The 19,413-nt window shown below is 38.6% G+C and overlaps 1 protein-coding gene across 2 annotated transcripts in view; it reads left to right on the top strand.

Annotated features, from left to right (window-relative positions):
* The window catches only part of COBL (cordon-bleu WH2 repeat protein), a 155,629-nt gene extending 138,066 nt beyond the window's left edge, over positions 1-17,563 (top strand). For both annotated transcript variants that reach the window (XM_053957926.1, XM_053957917.1), the window contains 5 exons: positions 4,155-4,258; positions 5,514-7,519; positions 8,140-8,259; positions 10,545-10,796; positions 16,268-17,563. In XM_053957926.1, coding sequence (XP_053813901.1) covers positions 4,155-4,258; positions 5,514-7,519; positions 8,140-8,259; positions 10,545-10,796; positions 16,268-16,285 — 2,500 coding nt within the window. In that variant the 3' untranslated portion in view covers positions 16,286-17,563. The remainder of the gene's footprint in view (positions 1-4,154; positions 4,259-5,513; positions 7,520-8,139; positions 8,260-10,544; positions 10,797-16,267) is intronic.
* The last annotated feature ends 1,850 nt before the right edge of the window (positions 17,564-19,413 follow it).

Here is a 19,413-nt window from a genome sequence, read left to right as displayed (position 1 = left end):
GCCGTGTTCTCAAGTCTTTTGGGATAGCAAATACTGTGCAAAATGAGTGAGATTGCTAATCACGTTCAGTTAACCTGAGAAATGTCTTCTACTAGGCTTCTTCCTACCTGCTGCCATTCAGGTAGGATGCAAGTTTCCCTGTCTTCCACATTAAGTCTAAGAGCCTCAGACAGATGTCTTGAATATCCTACAGCATTTAAAATGGCACCAAGTATCTGCATTTAGATAATTGAATGCCTTCTTCCCTCCCTTCTCTGCAGTTTACATAGCTCTGTGCTGTCTTTAAGCAGTTATGGTGGGAAGTGTGGTCTCTACTTCCGATGCCGTACATGAGGCTCACCAGAACTCCCAAGAAGTCATCAGGGAAATTTGGGTTAGATTTATCATTTATGGACCCACAGGTAAACCTGCTTTGACTATAACAAAATGGCAGCTTTTCTCATTGCAAATGCCTTGTCTTACTGCCAGTCTGGGTTTGTTTTTATGCAGCATTTCCAGCTAGTTTTATCAGAGAAATTTCTCTCTTTCTTAGAATGTTAACCTTCTCATAAATTTATATCTCTCATGGCACTAATTTGGTAAAATGCTGCTGTAAGTTTCATTTTGTCTCCAACTGCGCAAATGACTGCCAAGGAGTAATTAGGCGTTGTAGCCTGAGCTCAGTGGAACATTAAATGCTGTAGTTTAGTAGTCACTTTGCTTCGTTCTGTGCTCTTGCACAAATCTCTGCTAATCTACATAAGTAATATGTGCACAGGCTTCCAGGAACCGTGCACATTTGCCATTTCGAGCATGGGCTAAATGCTCACCAGTGCTGTATTTTTAGCACCTCATGTTTTAACCAGGAAGGCAGTGTAAAGGTTATCAAGTTCTTCCCTAAGTCAAAAAAAAAAAAAAAAAAAAAAAAAAAAAAAAAAAAAAAAAAAAGCATGTATGAGAAAATACCACTGGTAATGTTTATACAGAATGTAAAACATGGTATCGAAATAAGTCATCTTTTTCTTGGCTTCTGGCCATCTGGCCAGAACAGCTGTTAACAAAAGAAAAGTGTAGAAGGGAAGAAGGCTATGGAAAAAAAAAAAAAATTTGAGGCCTTTTGTTTTCCTTTCCCTGTGAGAAAGAATCTTCTTAGGCATATTTGTAAGTCATGTGAGCTACTGGAAACTACCAGACTTTCACCTCACAAAACACATAGCCCATTCTAAATTCCCAGTGGTAAGAATTTTAAGAAAAGCCCTTGTGATTAATGTTTACCTTCTGGCTTGCTTTGTAGGTGAGTTTGGAAATGTATCAAACAGTAGCTCTTCTAGAGATTTAGAAATGCAGAAGAAAAGATCTGCTTTTTCTGAAGCTTCCTCTATAGCAGCAAATAAGAATCCTTTCATTTTCAATGCATTGTTCTCTTTCCTTCAGAAAAAATGCTTTGAATTGGATATTATTCCTATTGACTAAGTAAAGAGATTGAAGCAGAGATTGAGAGGCAAATTTTGTATAGTCACTGCATAAGTGCACAGAGGATAATGAAAAAGACAACTGCTGACTGTTGTGCCCAGCAAGGAGAGGATCATTTTGCTATGAGGAGTCACTGAAAGATTCCCAGTGGTAGACATGAGAAAAGAACTGGTCAGTGAAGTGCAATGGACCTATGCTCCATGTTTGAAGCCCAGAAATGCTTGTTCCCATCCCAAATATCTTTTTCTAGACAAATTCCCCATAAAATTCTCAACCCTATTTTTTCCTGTAGAAATTCCAGCATGGACAACCTTAGTAATACAGATTTTGGCTGCATTGTAGAGGATTCAGGCGACAGGAAAATATAATTAGATACCAAAAGGGTGGTGAGCTGGCATAGTCTTCATGAAATTAGGTCTCGTGAGTTTACAGATTTTTCTTCCAAGGTTTTGGAAACAACTTCTCCACAGTAGGTCAGAGAATGAGTCTCAGTGTGTGTCACTTACTTGCCTCCAGCTGTGTGCAACTATTCTGCAAGACCAGCTTTGTAAAGAAGAAACTGGTATTTGCTTTCCATAATGGATAGACTTGTTGCTTAGCTGGTGCACAGTTTGAATGGTTCTCCCATTGTAAATGCTGTCTCTGAGTTTGCAAATAAATTGTTTTAAAATGCACTCAGAGTAGAATATTTTTTATTAATTTTATGAAACTTTCCACTGCAAGAACAATACGAAATTAAGTTAGTTCCTTCTTTCTGCCATCTTCATATTGAGAGTTTTGTTTGCCAGTCTTCTCTCCCAATTCAAATGCTGCAATAAGTGTAAATCTTTTTGTCAGATAGCTCAGATGAATAATCTCATTGATTTATGGAAGCTTATGTGAGTGTGTGTGCACCTCGGGGTACAGAGGGACTGCAATCCTACAGTGCCAGGTTCCTGCACTGGAGACTTTACCTGATTTGCTCCACTATCCTCGTAATCTGTCAGGGGGAAAACTTGGTTCACCATGAATCTTGCAGTGTAGATGTTGAGCCTGAGCATCATTAGATCACACTGGCTTGTGGGGATGTTCAGGGCTTGTCAAAGCTCAGGTCAGTGGTAGATGTTGGAAGAAATTTTATTCCAGTCGCAGAGCACTCTGTCTCTTGTGTATTTAAAAAAACTAATACTGATTTCTGTCTTAGATTCCAGTTTAGGAAACCTCTTAGTCATATATCAAGCCTTGTTGTCTTGAATTAATCCCATCTGTGTATTCAGATACACAACAATGTGTGTATGACAGTTTTGGAAGGCTTCCTTGGAGGTGTATGTTGTTGTTTTCATTGATATTGCATACATGAAGTCAGCTTTGTAAGTGCAAGGCAGTTCAGGTAAAAGTAGAAGGATTAGGCTGTAGGACTACTACAAAAGATGTAAAGGAGAGGTGAATGCTAAATAAATAATTAAGTAAAATAAAATCAAATACCTGATGTTTCAACATGTCCTTTCAGTTACTCCTGGTATGAACAAGGGAAAAATCAAACAACAAAGTAGCAAAAAATGATGCTACATTGTTGGACAACATTTACATCAATATCAGGAAACACCCCTGCATTTTTATTCAGATTACTATCTTAAAGGGAAGAAGAAAAATGGCATTTTTCAGGTAGTGTTTGGTAAACTAACAAAAAAATCTGTCATGTTTTAGTGTATCTCTGCAATTAAGGGTTTGATCTTGAAAAGGGCAAATCTGCTTCTCCCAGCTAGAGTTAGTTTAAGTGTGGCTGGAATGGAAAGCGACTTTTTCAATAGATTAATCACAAGGGCAAAACTTAGATACAGTGTCACAGACTACAACATCTTAAATTTGGGTGAGGTAACTGAAAGAAATAAATTGTCCAATGTGAAATTCTAGTTTCAATGATTTGGATAAAAATGTTCTGCTGATCAAGATTCTCCTCTAATAAAAAGGAGAACTGTTGTGTACCAGTTTGCCATACAGGCGGCTTTTTGTTGTTGGTTTGTTGTTGTTTGATTTTTCTTTTTTTTTTAATTTTAGGGGGGGGGTAGGATTTTTTTGTTTAATTTTCTTTTTTCTTCACTTCTTTTAATAAGCCAAATCAACACTTGGCACTCATTCTGATTTCAGACTTGTCTTAGGTCATTGTACAGCTTCATCAGTTTTCTGGCAAAATCAAGTCCCTTGATGTTTCATTAGAAACTGCTTTCACTCCCTCCCACATCTCAAGATGCAGAGTAATTGTCTAACAGTACTTTGAGTGTACTTATTTTTCATTACCATGCAATTTTTATTTAATTAAGGTGCACATATATTGTTACAGCGGGTGCACAGGATTGTTAGTGGTCTGCCTTAAAATTGTATGGATGTGCAAAACCTTTGTCCTGGCATATGCTGTGTTTTTGCAGTCCAGCTGAAATGCGTACTTCACGCTGAAGCCAGACCATTTATTTGCAGGCTTTATTAATTGTAATCTTTTGATTACCAGCACACTGGGTTTGCCCAAGCCCCACTGAGATCTTTCCTAGATGTGGATGTGTCAGTACGGTGGTTTGTATGTAAGGCTACACATTTTTCATACTTTGGGGAATGAGTCTGAGAACCCCAGTGGGAGCAAAGGGGCTGAAATTATAGTGTGTCTCAGAGCAACAGTGCAAAGTGAAAGAAAGGGAAGAGACTCAATGATTTTCTTCTCCTTCCTTTAGCAGGCAAGATGAAGCAACAGCTTTGGCTAAGCATGTGAATGAAGATACAATCATTGCAGCACAGCTCCAGCAGACTTTGGCTGACCTGGATGAAGATTTAGAAGGTAGGAAAGTGTGCGTTACCTCTGAAGAGCAAAAGACAGAGACGCAGCCAGTGGATGCAGAATCAAGCTGTACTGTTGACATCCTATATGTTTCTCACTGAGGTCACGGAGAACAGCTCATGAGCGTGAGGTAGAATGTGGTCCTCCCAAAGTGGCTCCTTTGCTTTAGGAGCAGACATCCTTTATAGGCTCCCACTGAATATTTTTCAAACTGCATGTCAGATTGTTGTTGTGTTTCAGTGTCTTCTACCAAAAAGAGATGAACAGCAGTCAATGGACACATTTTATAGACCAAATTTAGTATAATTTCTCTGACTTCAGTGAAGCTACATCAGTTGTGAATTTAGCTCTGTGTTTAATGAAGAATCCCTCTGTCTTTATTTTATCATTATGAAGTGGAAAAGGATGGAATATTTTTGTACCCAATGTCTCCTCTGTGTTAACAGGCGCATTTAAAAGTTAAATATGGAAAAACACAAAACAGTGGGAGGAGATAAAATGTCATATTGAGCTCCACTTTTTCCTATTGTGAAAAAAAACAACTTCTTTATTATTGGTTTGTCAACAAATGACATTGATTTCTTTTTTTTTTTTTTTAACTTCCCATCTTCATTTTACTACTTCTGCAATGGAATTGAGTCTGATTTGATTTCTTGTGAGTTCTCAGACACAACCATTCCTTAGCTTGTGTTGTAACCTTTTATTTATACCAGAAAATTTGAGAGGATATATAGACCTCTTGCACAATGAGGCTTCTGGAGTCACTGGTAATAAAGAGTGAGAAGAATGGAGAAAAAATAAAAGTATTGGTTTTTGGTTTGCTTGTTCAAGGAAATCCTTCAGCTGGACTGTTATTACTAACCAGGTCTGGGAAATATAATTTGGAGTTGCTTGCTGTTTCTTAGAAATATTTCTCCTTTGGAGTCATGTGGTGAAATGTTTATCACTTAGATAAGTTAGTCAAAGATAAGGTATGAACAATAGATGAAATTCTGCTTTCAGCTGCATTTGTGTTTCCCACTGGCTGAAGCAGGAGAACTGCAGGAATATTTTGCTGATTCTAATCAGCAACCAGACAATAAGAAGGACCTGGATGTCTCCTTTTTTTGTAACACAGGCATAAAAAAAAGCCTATTACTTAGTGTGTAACTAAAATACATGGTTTGCTTAAAGTTGTACCGGCTGTTTGTGTAATTTATAGTCATATTGCCTAAATGCTTCCTATATGTAACATTATATGTGTATTTTGCTGCAGTGGATGGTGTCAGTAACTCTGACTCTGACTACACCAGTGAAGCCTTCAACCCACATATAAGAAAAGTTGAAGCCACCCAAGATGTTTCGATTTCTGTTCCAGTAACAATCATAGATGATGCTCCAGAAGTTAGCACCTCTAACGCATATGAAAACCAAGAGATGAGGATTAAGGTTTCACAGAATATCTCAGCTGACTTTGTTAATGCAAGAAACTTCACAAATAAAAACAATAATGCAGGTTCCTTTGATAAGGGACACACAGATGGTGGAGCTGTATGCAAGGACCTAATATATCAGCAACAATCTGAAAATGAATTCATTCCCTTGCCTGTGGAACAGAGGAGAGATATGTTTGAATCTCTCACATCTTCCTTTGAAAAAAGGAATGAAAAGAACTTAAGACTGGATCCCTCTCCTAAAAATGGTGTGAAGTCTGAGGAATGTAAATCCAAGCTGAGTCCATCTCGCTCCAAAGCCACGGCTGAAATCAGTACCGCAAAAGAGAAGCTAAATCCAGTTAATGAATGTAGTAGCAGGGAGAGATCTCTGAAAAAAAGTAAATCAGAGTTAGAAATCAAATGGCCACCAGCAAAAAAAACGGAAGTAGAAGTCACATCAACACCCACATGGTGTCATCGTGCCCAGAATTCAGGATCAACCTATGAACCTAAAATGGGTTTGACAACATTTAAAGTTGTTCCTCCCAAACCTGAAGTAAGACATTTTGATAGAGGAGTTTCAGTCTCCACTGGTGCCATTAAGATAGATGAACTGGGTAATCTTATAGGCCCAAACACCAGTGTTAGTAAGCATGTACAAGGTTTTTCTTCTGATGAAAGTGAGGAAATTCATATTGGGAGAGTGAAGGCATTCTGGAGGTCAAGTTCTATGGAAAAGCAAAGTGATGACTCTGCTGAGCATTTTCCTAAAAAGTCAGCAGTCACCACAAACTCTAAGCCCTTTAATATAAAACATGAACACAAACCTGTCTGTCTTTCAGCTCCAAAACCTGCAGCACCACAAACTGTTACTACCCAGGTAGCTGAAAGACAATCTGAGAATGAAAGGACCAAACCAGCTCTTTCAGTTACACAGTCCCAGGTAACACCATTAGCAGCCCCAGCCGTTTGTAAGGACAAGCTGGAACTCCCGTTCGTAAAGCCACAAAGGAGAACTTCAAGTCAGTATGTTGCCTCTGCTATTGCAAGACACATCAATGCAACTACCTTTAAAGCTGACCCTATGGAATATAACGAGAAAGATGAAAACAAGCAAGGGACAGGAGAGGTTAAGAATGAAGCAGAAGTTTCACCAAAAAGATGTATTATTGTGGCCAAATATAGCCCTGTGGAAACAGAATCAGCAGAAACAAGAGAAAACATTTCAAGTATTTTTGCTTGTAGTCAGAAAGCATCCCACAGGTTTACACCTGGTGATAATTCTGGCATGGAAAACAAAGTAGTTAATATCAGGGCATCAAATCAAGCAACTTCTGTGAGTTTCTATAAAAAGAATGCCAGTGTCCCACTTACTAAATCCTCTTCAAAGGGTAACAACAGTGCAGAAGATGATCATGGTTTAAACAGCAAACAAAGTGTAGCAGAGAAAAAGACTGTGTTTGACCAGAAGTGTGAGACTTTGACCCACACTAACTCAGCCTCATCCCTCAAGTCTCCTGATCTCCAAGGAGTCCCATCCTCTTTCAGCTCGCCTTTACGAGTCACTAAATGGCGTCCCGCTAATGGTGTACAAGTTAGTTCACTTAAAGCTTCTCCTGAGCTAAATGGTGCAGCAGCAAATGCAGAGTCAGAACAGGAGGAGAAACCTGATGATTCAGATGTTAATACTGTTGGAGACCTGGATGTTAATGTGCAGACCAATATTTTTGGACCAAAGAAGAAGTTCAAACCTGTCATCCAAAAGCCAGTTCCAAAAGACACATCATTGCACAGTGCCCTAATGGAAGCCATTCAAACAGGAGGGGGAAAGGAGAAACTCAGAAAGGTAAAGTGGAAAGCTTTTTTAATGTGATCAGACTGCAGAGCTCTATATTCACTCTCTCAGACACCAGAGGTTTGGTAACTTGTACAGTTGCTGGTGAGCTGGCAAACGCAAGGCATTTGAAAAATTTATAATGGCAAAATGCAGACCAAGCTGCTGCTTATTCTGCACATCCTGTATATTATGCAACATCATGGCTGCTGCACTAGCTAGAGGAGGCAGAGGGGGCATCAATACAGATAAACGAGAGGTAATTGAGGTTAGTCTAAGAGCCAAACCCTCATTTCAGTGTGTTATGTAAAAACAGGAACACACAGCATGGAGAAAACTTGTAAATACCTGCAATGAAAGAAAATTGCATTTTGTTTTACTAGGGGATAATAGTATGCCACTGACTTCATGCTAAGGGGTTATGGACTGGAGCTCTAAGTACAGCATTACTATCTACACATACCCTTACCCTTATTCACCAGTGTGAATAAGGTTTTACAAACAGGCCAAAAAAAGACAAACTGATTAGTCTTCATAGTTTGCACTCTGGTACAAGTGCCAAAAGGTGTTTCCAAGCTATATCTAAGTAAATATCTAATAACAATGTGAGTTTTATTCCCTTCATATTCTAGGTTTCAAACGGTGCACTAAATGGCAATCATAGGAAACCTTCACACACTGAGCCAGAGAATGAGCGTTCAGCCCTACTAGCAGCAATTAGGGGCCACAGTGGCACCTCAAAGCTAAAAAAGGTAAGGACTCAAGAGGGTAAGTGATCTTTGAAGCGCAGTCTATTCCTTCTAAGTGTTTTGAACAAACCCAAATATCCCACAAATGAAACACTGTGCTGCAAAGAGAGAAGTTGAGGGGGTAACCATATGACAGAAGACCAGATCTGACTTAGGCAGACAGCACAGCAGGTCCAACCCTATTCTCTGCTATAAAACTTAAAAGTCTTTCAAATAGTCTGCTTTTAGCTTAGAAAGAAGCATGTAGAAATCCAAAAAAATTACAGGGAGTGTACATAGAAGACATCAAATGTTCATCATTTTCACATTTAGATGGGGTCTCTTTTTAGAATGGTTTTGGTTGGAAAGGTCTTAAGCATTATCTAGTTCCAACCCCTCTGCCTTGAGCAGGGACCTCTCCCATTAGACCAGGATGCTCAAGGCCCCATCCAACCAGCCCTCGAACACCAAGAGGGATGGGACATCCACAGCTTCTCTGCACAGAGAAGCTGTAGTTTAGGAGTTTGCAGTTGGACTAATATATTTGCATTACCTACCACATATATCCAATCCCAGCTTCCTGAAAACACACTAGGACTTCTTCATACATGCTGTGTATCTATCTGCTAACATGGTGCAAATTGTATGCAAGTGATTGATACTGATGTTTCATCAACATTCACCACAGCAGGATGATTCCTTCTCTCTGAAAGATTTATCTAACCATTAAAGCATCTCTTATTCCTAATAGCCAAAACCTGCATTGTTCTAGCCTTAGTTTTCTCTCAGTTGACTAATCCGGCCAAAGATGTATCCTTGGCAAGGAGGTTCCCATTTCCCTCGTGCAATGACTCAGTTCATTAGCACATATCCAGATAGCTGGCATGAGATAGAAAAATTCTCTTGCCTGTGTTAGGGAATTACTTCACCCCTCAAATATCCTACTGCCCTTGCTGCAGGTAGGGCACAGCTTCCTCTGAGCCTGTGAGCAGGATGTGCTAAGCAGCAGCAATCTTCACACATACTTAACTGCATTTTGCCTTCATTAGAAATAAATAGCAATTTGTGAAAGAGGCTCTGACAATGAAGTCATCACAGAGACTTTTTAAAATACTTTCCTCTGGCAGAGAAGTTTTTGCCATGATTTTAAAGGAAGTTGCCTGGAAACCATATTCTTTTTCACACCATATCACCTGTGCTAGTTAAATCAGTGCGTTTGTGTGTGTACAGGGCGCTATACAGATGTGGTGTCCGTTTCATGTTGTCTCAAATGTTTGCCTTTTATCTAATATGACATGATGCTCATATATATATATTGTGTGTATAGGGAAGGAATGTAATACAGGCGCTCTCTGGATTATTTTAGGGGAGATGAATCCTTTAATTTTTCACCACAAGTTGTGTTTCAGTTTGTCTGAGAAATGAATTATAATGGACCTATTTGGCCCATAGCTCTGAATTTCCTAATAAATGCTGAATCATTGTAATTACTAACAATACATCATGATTGTTACTAGTAACGGTATTAATGGAAAAAAGTATCTCTTGACACACTTGATGAAAAAGCTGCCTTAGTCTGAAAGACTGTCTTTTTTGCCTGCATGCATTTAAAGTAGGATGAGTTTCCAAGCTGGTAATTTGTGCAAAAATTTTAGTTTCTGAAATTCCACAGAAACACAGTTGGAAGAATTATCAATTGATTTTGTCCTCAGTGCTTTCACGTAGCTGTCTCTGGTATGTTTTTTTTTTTTTGTTTTGTTTTGTTTTGTTGGGTTTTTTTTGTTTGTTTGTTTTTAAGTATGGCTGGAAACTTTAGGTTTAATGGCTTTTTTTTTCAGTGAAGCTATGTCTGAGAGCTCAGATCTGGAAGAGCTTCCCTGTCATCTGAGATTATTTCTGTGCAGCCCAGACTGCAAAAAGTAATCATATTCCTGGGTGGCTACTGCAGCCTTAATATATCTTCCTGATTCCAAAACCCTTGTGGTTGTTTCCAAATTAATACCAAGTCCAACTTTCTCTCTTACCTTGCATGCCAAGAAGAGTTACAGGATGCTGAAGCTCACAGTAAATAAAGATTGAGTTTCTGAGACAGACTCAATGCCAATTCCTCAATGCTGGTAATCAGCCCAGCTGAGTGATGTGACTGAGTAGTAACAGATGTTCAACCCTATGAGCAAACAAAAGTTCTGTGGGTTCTACATCATCCAAGAAAAGTGAAATTGGGGTACTGAAAGTGAATCAAATGTCAAATAATTACAGTTTAGCCATGCTTGATATTAACCACCTTCTTTCAACTGCATGATGAGCAGATCTCCTCATTGGCCTCCCAAGAGCTGCAGCATTTTAGGGACGCAGAACGGTCCTTGCAGAAGGCAGAAGACCTTCAGGAAGAGCAGCTGTGTATTCCACCTGCCCCTGCCCAGCCACCACCACCACCTCCCATTCAGCTGTCAGCAGCAGCTCCTAAATCCTCTGCCACAGCCTCAGGTAATCCAATGGAGGCAAGGCAAGCCCTATTGGAGGCCATTCGCTCTGGTGCCGGAGCAGCAAAGTTAAGAAAGGTAAATGTACTTTCATATTTTACTGTGGTTGAAACAACCTATGCTTGCTGTGTTTTTAGAACCATTTTTAAGCTCTTCTAGGCAAACATTTCTTTCTTCCATCAGAAGATACATGCACTGTTTCCTCTAACTGAATCAAAGATCAGGCATGTATTTGAAACCTTTGAACAGCTAATGAAACACACCCATGCATATATGTAACCATGTGAACAGACAATGTAATTTATTAAAGAGATCATCAAGAGCATGACTATAATTTCAGAAAGCATTTTCATGACCATTTCATTCTTTATTATCTGAGATAATACTGGATGTCCTTTAGACAAGATGAGCCTAAGAAAGATCAGATATGAGGCCCTGAAGCAAATTTATAAATTTATAAATTTATAAATTTATAAATTTATAAATTTATAAATAAACATTCTCTCCTAACTTCCATAGTGTGTCCTAGACCTTGATTCCCAATACTTAAACCTTGCTCACATGTGCTGAGAGCACAGAGTGAAACTGTGAGGTCAATTTAATGTCTGCCTGAACTTTATTAATTGAATTATCTGTGTTTCACTTTTGTGGTTAGATGTGAATCGGTCAACTCCCAGATGGCTAAATGCTCAGTTGCCTGTGTATGATTTTTGGAGTAACTTTACTTATCTCTTTGATCAAAGTTTGTTCTTCCCAATCTCAAATTACACTGTGTATCTAGGTAAAGAGAAGCAGATTAATTGTCCTGAGTGGAGGCATCCCAATATTGTACTGCAGTATCCAAGAATAGACTTTGATCCAAGGACTTAAGGGAATGTAGAAAAGCAGATGTAGCTTTCCCAACATATGAGTTAGCTGATGCCAACCATAAACGTGTAAATAGACTTTAATCTTGCTCACTTGTCCTCTTTTAAATAATTTAAAAACACATTTAAATTTTAACATTCAAAAGTTGTCAAAAAAATCTGGTTTCTGATCAACCAGAAATTCCACAAAATCAGACAAATGGCACAAAAAATCAGTGTTTCAGGGAAATTTACATCAGCATGGTCTGATTACATCAGAAACCTTGATGTGCAGTTAATTTTTCATGTGAAAAATTACATCTATGTTATGCATATAATTATGAGGAGCAGCTGAGTTCACACTTGGTTTGTTCAACTTGGAGATGGCTGAGGAGCAACCTCGTTGCAGTCAGTGCTTTCCTTGAGGAGGGCAGCTGAGCTGAGGGCACGATCTCCTCTCTGTGGTGGCCAGCAGTAGCTTCCAAGGGAATGAAATGTAGCTGTGTCAGGGGAAGTTCATATAACAGTAGGAAAAGGTTCTTCCCCCAGAGGGTGGTTGGGCACTGGAACAGGCTCCCCAGGGACCTGGTCACAGCTCCAGCCTGACAGAGTTCAAGGAGCAGCTGGACAATGCTCCTAGTCATATGGTTTAGTTTTAGGCATTCCTGGGAGGAGCAGGGAGTTGGACTCAATGATCCTTATGGGTCCCTTCCAATTTGAGAAATTCTGTGATTCTAAGGCCACAAATGATGAAGAAGTCAGTCCTTTATTTCCCCACTTCACCAACTGACAGAAAAAAATGGGACTTGAACATTCAAGGGTACTTCATGCAGTTGTTTTCTAGATAGTTCTTCCAACTGCATTGCTCTTACAGAAGTCTCTGAGGGGGATCCATAGCTCTACTCTCTTTATCATATCTTTGGGGATTTATTTCAAAACACTTGGATAACCAGTGCAGGTCATGAAAGTGCCCCAGATAGACTGATCTATTCTGCTAAATACTGTGCCTGTCTTGTCTCATTTCCAAGACAGAATAATTTTTGCTACTTTTGACATTGAAACAACAGAAGAGTACATCTCTTTATATAGGTCTCTTATGAAAATAAAAGAGAGCAGTGTTTTGTCCAAGACAGAGTATGATTTTCTTATTACTGTGCTGTCCTTCCAGATATTGGATATGCAAGCTAGTCTTATGTATGCCAAAGTCATCATGACACTTTGACATCTGAGATCTCATGCCCTTGATAACTGATTAAAGTAAAAATGTTTTCAGATTTCTGAAAAGGCTTTCTATCCAGTGTGTTTTAATATCTCTTCTAGTTTTATGCATTATATTGAGAGCCAAATTCTGATCCTTCCCTGCAGTTGGAAAACTTGTGAGAGCAAAAGTTGAATCCATAGAAGAAAGAGAATACATAATAGCTGGATATCAAGGTTTTCTTCCTTTATCCATGCCTAAGGAACACTGAGTTTTTTGTAGGCAGTGGCTGACAGTTTGCTTTGTGCCAGGGCTGAAGCAAATTTTTTCTTTGTTTTGCCTCCTCTGTCAAAGTTCTGTGATGTGATTTGGAGATCTGAGCACAGCACTGTTTTTTGGCTTTGCTTTCTGGAAGATTTTGGTTGCAGCAACTAGACAGCAGAGTAGGTAGTTCAGTTCAGTAATGACATCTGTTTCTCTTCCATTGTCTTCTCAAAGTCTTCTGGGACAAAGGCTTCTGACAGCAAAGTCATTTATTTAGCTAATATTGTGGAGAACTGGGAAAAATCTGCGTTGCTGACAGCAAAGTCATTTATTTAGCTAATATTGTAGAGAATTTGGAAGAATCTGTGTTGCATAATTATGCGTGACTCGGTGCTTATTTATGTGGGGTTAGTTGCAATGGAAGTAGATCAAACATAGCTGTCATGGGAAGCAAATGTAAAAAGCAACCAATTACCTAGATAAGGAGCATCCCAACAAACATTTGAGCTCAAGTACTGTCTGTGAAAAGGCAGCTCCTCCACTCCTCCCCTGATTACACAGCTGTTTGCTAAAGTCATGAACTTTAAGGTTAAAAAATTCGCTGTGCAGGAAATGAGGAGAGAAGTTGCTGCAGGCTGACCTTGCTTTGCTGAGAGTCAGGGTCTGCACAGCACAGTCTCTAATTGGGTCAGCCAAAAGAAACCAGAGCAGAAATAGATGCTTGAGGGAAATGCCAAGTAGAGGTAAGATAGTATTTGTATAGCTCTCCTCTCTCGTCCTTAATCCATTTTTTGAAGTACTGTGCCTGTTTGGGCAAATAAATCACTCTTTGTTTTGAAGAAATAGCTTCTGTTTTATTGCACTGTTGCTGTCCACAGACTCCTGAAGGAAAATTTTTGCAGGTGCCAAGCCCAGTTGAGCCTGCTCAGTCAAATGGTTCATCTCTAATGCAGAGCATTTCAGAGACCTGCCAGAAAGTGGTTACACTACAGATCCTACCCAAAAGAAAGGGAGACACAGATGTGTTACAGGAATGGCATGAATTTACCAACCTGGAAGAGATCTGACAATGTGCAAGGAAGTAACCCTTTCTTCCAATTTTTAGAAATGGTCTGTCAAGGAACCTGACAGGTGTTCAACACATCCAAAGTGTAACAGCAAGTCAGGGGGGTGGCATCAAGTGAAGCCACCAGCCATGATGGGTTCCCTGGTGCTTTTGGTCGTTACTTACAAGAAATGAACATGTCTCACTAGCAAGAAGGTTGTCCCAGCCATGGGGTCTGCCACACGAGCAAAGGAGAATCAGTTGATCTAGGAAGTAAACAGCTCCTCTGAGACCAAATTTTGGCTAATTCTGGTGGACAGAACTCAGGTCATAGAGCTGTACCATTTAATGTTCTGATTTTAAAAGTGAATTAGTGTTTTCCTTAAATTGTGCCAAACACTATCATGTAGTTTAGATCTCTATGTGCAGTTTTTAACTTCCTATTTGCCATCTCGATAATGTAGCTAGATGTCTGAAATTCTCTATATCAATGGATGTGTATTTTTTGTGCTTATGTAACTTGCCTTGGGATTTACCATGACTATTTGTGGAAAAAAAAACCATAACAACACATGCAAATAACCCATTAGATGTCTAGCTGTAGGTATAGTTGCAGCACAAGTCCATGCAGGATTAAAAATCTTACTCAACAAAGGGAAGCTATAAAAGTTGCTTTAGCTTATATGCCATATACTCATTTTAGGTAGAGTTGTACCCAGAGATTTGGTAGAAATATTGCAGGGGAATTTGTCTGCACATGATGGGGAAAGCAAGTCTGAAGAATAGGCTCTTGGTAAAGTGATTGCTTCAGACCACTTTTTAATGGTATGTGCAAGGGAGATTCTGCAGATTCCATGTATTTTCCAATAAAGATTGGAATTGCACCAAAGTAGCTTTTTCTGTTTGTTCACTGAGATTTTTAAAAATTAATTTGGCTCCATCACAGTTCTCACAAGCATTCATGGTGATGTTTGGCATCAGCATTAGGTCACGTCAGCTCTTGATACGTGCAGTGTATCATTCTGTTGGCAATCAAAGGAGCCAGGTAAGATAATTACTACACCAATTGCAAGGAGTCCCTGTGTTCTGTGGGATAATTTGGAGTTGGTTGTCAACAAGTAATGTGTCGATCGGAATTATGTCATGTTGAGTGTCTTCTAGGAAGCATGGCCTAGTTCCATACCTTTATGTCAAGCAGTGGACTATTCTTCTTGCATAAGCAGAGAAGTATAGTTGTGAATGAACAAATACTGCTTCTTATAATCAGTATCTGTGGGTGCAATGAAAGAAATTACAGACTCAAAGCCACAGTCGATGTAGGCTTTGGTGTGCTGGAAATGAGGCAGGAGGCCCAACGATAAGGTTGGCCAAGCTTGATATACAGGTAGTCAAATGAGCTTATGAAGTGATTCTAGTTCCCATGCACAGTGAGAGGCAGGCGTTTGCATGCTGTTACTCTGTTTGAAAAAGGAAGATAAAACATAATTTGAACTCTTCACCTTGCTACTAATTTATACCATGACCTATTTTTTTCCTCAAGAGTAAGGATCAAAATGGAAAATTTAGACTTGATCAAATGCATTATTCCTGTTTAGCTTTTGTGGTGACCTTAATGTATATCTCTCTGATAGAATCAAAGCTCAGTAACTTTGAATTTGGAAGAGCACCTTAGCATATGTATTTAAAATTAAGCATATGCTTAGATGACCTGAGGACTGGGAAAGAAGATAAGCATTTGTGTAAGTGTTTTCCTGAATCAAAGCCACTGGGAGTTTCCTTTATTCAATCAGAAAGCAAAGTACTCATCAATTCATTTTTATGGCCAGTGACAGCTAACCAATAACAGAACAGATTTTGGCTGAAAGATGTTGCATACTTGCAGCCTGGGCTTCATTCCACAAATGAAGGAATTTCACAGAAAAATGCATCACCTATGCTCCAGAAATAACACAATTGCAAACATAATACCTAAGGATGTCTGAGGTGTGGGTTTTTTAGGGAAGGATAGCACTTTTCATTAGACCAAGTGATATAGCTAGAAAAAAAAAAAAAAAAACAGATAAGCTTAAGTAGTCTCAAGGAGCAGATGAAGAAACCAAGCTTGAAAACAGCCCCACGGGAGAATGTTTGGTTAACAATGTCAACAGTTGGAGGCTTAAAAATATCTTGAATGATCATGTGCTTTTCTTTGTTACAGGTCCCTCTGCTCGTTTGAATCATGTAAAAAGAATAGGTAACTGGAAAATCTAACCCTGTATGCACCCATAATCATCATTCAAAGTCTGAAGTGGCAAAAAAACATCAAGAAGTTTAGTTTATTCTCTTGACTACAAGCCAAAATAAGTTGTAGTTAATTTTCTGTGTGTTCCTGCATAATGGTTCTAAGGGGAAAATATGTTGCTCTGCTGTAAAGCTTCTGTGCCAAGGAATTGTGTTTTGCCTCTGAATATTTAAGGTTGCCAATAAACTATTCTTGTTGGCAGGTTAATAAGAATATAAACACTGTGCAGTCCCGTGTTAATACTTAATTGTGTTTATGGGCAAAACTAAAAACTTTGCTAGCTATCTGAAAAGTAATTCTCATTTCCAGCTGTTAAAAATATGTAAGTGTTTCAAACTATTCACTTGCTTCTTTTTTGATTTCAAGAAGGGCTGTAAACAATTAGGGTGAAAACCAGAGTAAAGATCTATAAAAAACAATCACAAGAAAAAAGTTAGGATACCTAAATTGTCATGTGCTGGGGTCACTGGTTTTTAAAATTAAATTAACTTTGTATCTCTGCTGGAGCTCTGAGAAAGCAGGCAATCAATAATGAATGTGAGACAGTGTCTGTTGAAAAGTTACTTATGGGGTATGACGTATAGAATGCTAATGTGCACAGATATGCTGAACCCTGGTAACAAACAAGGAACTTTAAAAATATTGAGCCACCTTAAAGGATCTCTATTTGCAACAGACTGTGAAGATTATAAATATGATTCAGAGTATAGAGGTCCAAGATGTAGAATTCATTCTGCACTGTAAAATGAAGTGGAGCTGGTTTATGTCAGTAATCAGGACTTTTGTGGTCTATTGTTCAGGGCATGCATAAGTTGGCCCTTGGTTTCTAATGTGTATGGCTGTTGTATGTTGTCTCACAAGTATTTATAGCAGCATTTTTTTCAAATGTTAACTACTTTGGTAGTTGTTGTTGTACATATTTTGAAAATATTTCGTTAAATTGATTAACTTAAAAAGGACAAATGAAAATGCTTTTTCACATTTCCTATATTGTAATGAAACTGAAGAAGAACTTTGTACATTTACATTTTTATAATCACAGGCTACAATGGTGGCAGATTTTTTCTTTAAGCTGGAATTTAAAATGTATAGCTATGGACTGTTGAAAGCACGAGAATATTTAGCCATCTGCATTTAATGTGACTATATATTATATATTATAAAATATTGATGTCTGTTAGTGCCACAAATAAAAACAAAATCAAAATCTGACATGACTTCAAAGGCTCTTTTTTTGTCAAATATTTTCCATTTACTGAAAGAAATTAGAACTAGAAACGGACTTTAGCAAACCAGTATGCTGTGTTCACTGTCTCAAGTCTAACATAAAATATCTCAAGCCAGGAAAGTACTGAGAACTAACAGTTTAGAAGTGCAGTAGAAATCACCAGCTTGGATCAATATGTGAGTTATATACATTTCAGCAATGATGGAGTACTGGTAATGTTCCATTTCCTCGTTAGGAAGCTTATATATTCAAAATTAAGGTTCTCTGTTGCACCCTATGATAAATAAGAGCACCTCTGTTGATTGTGATTATCCTTCATTTGCCTTTAAAGTTTTCTCGGTGTGCTAGAGACAGAAGCAGTACCGTGTTGAAAATGCTATCACAGGAAAGGATTCAGTCACTCATAAGTTTGATGCTGTAGATATTCCCCAGAGCAGCAAATACTCCTTCCTTGGCTGGCTGCTGCAAGCGAATTTCAGTCCATCTCTCCTTCTGCTTGTTCTTCGTGTTGCCTGAAGGCCCTGGGTGCATAGCCCTTCTTCCTAACACCCTTTTATTGTAATAAGTTCTATGAGTACTTACTTTTCAAGGGTAGGGATTCAAAACTGGATTTTTGGACAATAACATTCTCTAGGTCTCACAATGCAAAGGTTCTGGTTCTGGATGCTGGCACTATATAGAACTAAAGTTTCTAAGTTTTATTCATAGATAAACTTCTGAGTAAAAGCTATAAAAACAGCTACAAGATAAGATGTCATCTTCACTTTGACAGAAAAAAAAATTACAAAGACCCTGATGGCTCAGTCACAACTCAAACTAAAAATGGAGGGGGAGTTCAGCTACCTATAGTAGGAAGCCTAGGCTGATATTCATTCCCTTCTCATGTTAATGAGAATTGTGTCCACTCTTAAACTGTTATACAGGTGCTGTTGAACTCTTGGTAGTAGCTCAATTTAACCCCAGGTGAATTTAGATTAGAAATTGGTAGATTTTACTGTAAACCCATTTATTTATAATGAAGTCTAGTTACCAGTATGACCCTTCCATATAGTAACTTTCTGTTCATGCTTTTAGTAGTAAATAATGGCTAGCTCATCCTGAGTTAAAAGAAAAACCCTGAAATGTGTCTGGTAAAGACATGCCCTTTTCAGCACCAAGTTTTTTCATCTGTATGGCTGCTCTTACTCTCCCACACTGTGTGCTAGTGCAGACACAGCCTGTGTCTAGAGATATATGTGCTGCCCAGGTTACACCCTGACATGTCCTGTCATGGCACAGTCTGCAAGCTCCTTTCTTTTTTGAAGGACTGCAAGAAGGACAGGGAGCTCCCCTTTTCCTTAGTGTCTCTCCACCTAGATTGTCCCCACATGCTCTTCCCTCAGTTCAACCACAGGAAAGGCTTAGATATATGCCTGATTCATCCAGCCCTTTATATTTTTTTTTTTGGTAAGAGATTGAAATTAAGTGAAAAATGGTATCACCACGGAAACTGAATGGAGAATTTGGGTTTGATATCTTTATTTATTGTATAGGTGTAATTCAATGTTCAGAGCTTAAAGATATCCAATCTCATGTCTCAAAAATTTCTACTTCTTCCTTCCCTTTTTTTACATGTTTTTATTAATTTTTTTGAACTTGAGTTTAGAGTAATTGTCAGCCATTAAGTCAGCTCTCATTAGATCTCTCTGATTAGATAATTAATTTTAAATAATACTGGTTATCTGCACAAGCTATTTGATTTAGAGGAGTTCATTACAGATTTTTTTTTTTTTAAAGACAGCCTGTTAACATTAGTCATGCAAAGTATTGGACCAAAGGACCTCTTGACATGCAC

Source organism: Vidua chalybeata, chromosome 1 (genome assembly GCF_026979565.1).
Source record: "Vidua chalybeata isolate OUT-0048 chromosome 1, bVidCha1 merged haplotype, whole genome shotgun sequence".
NCBI classification, from domain to species: Eukaryota; Metazoa; Chordata; class Aves; order Passeriformes; family Viduidae; genus Vidua; species Vidua chalybeata.
The sequence above is the reverse complement of the archived record's forward strand: the minus strand, read 5'-3'. Positions and strand labels throughout refer to the sequence as shown.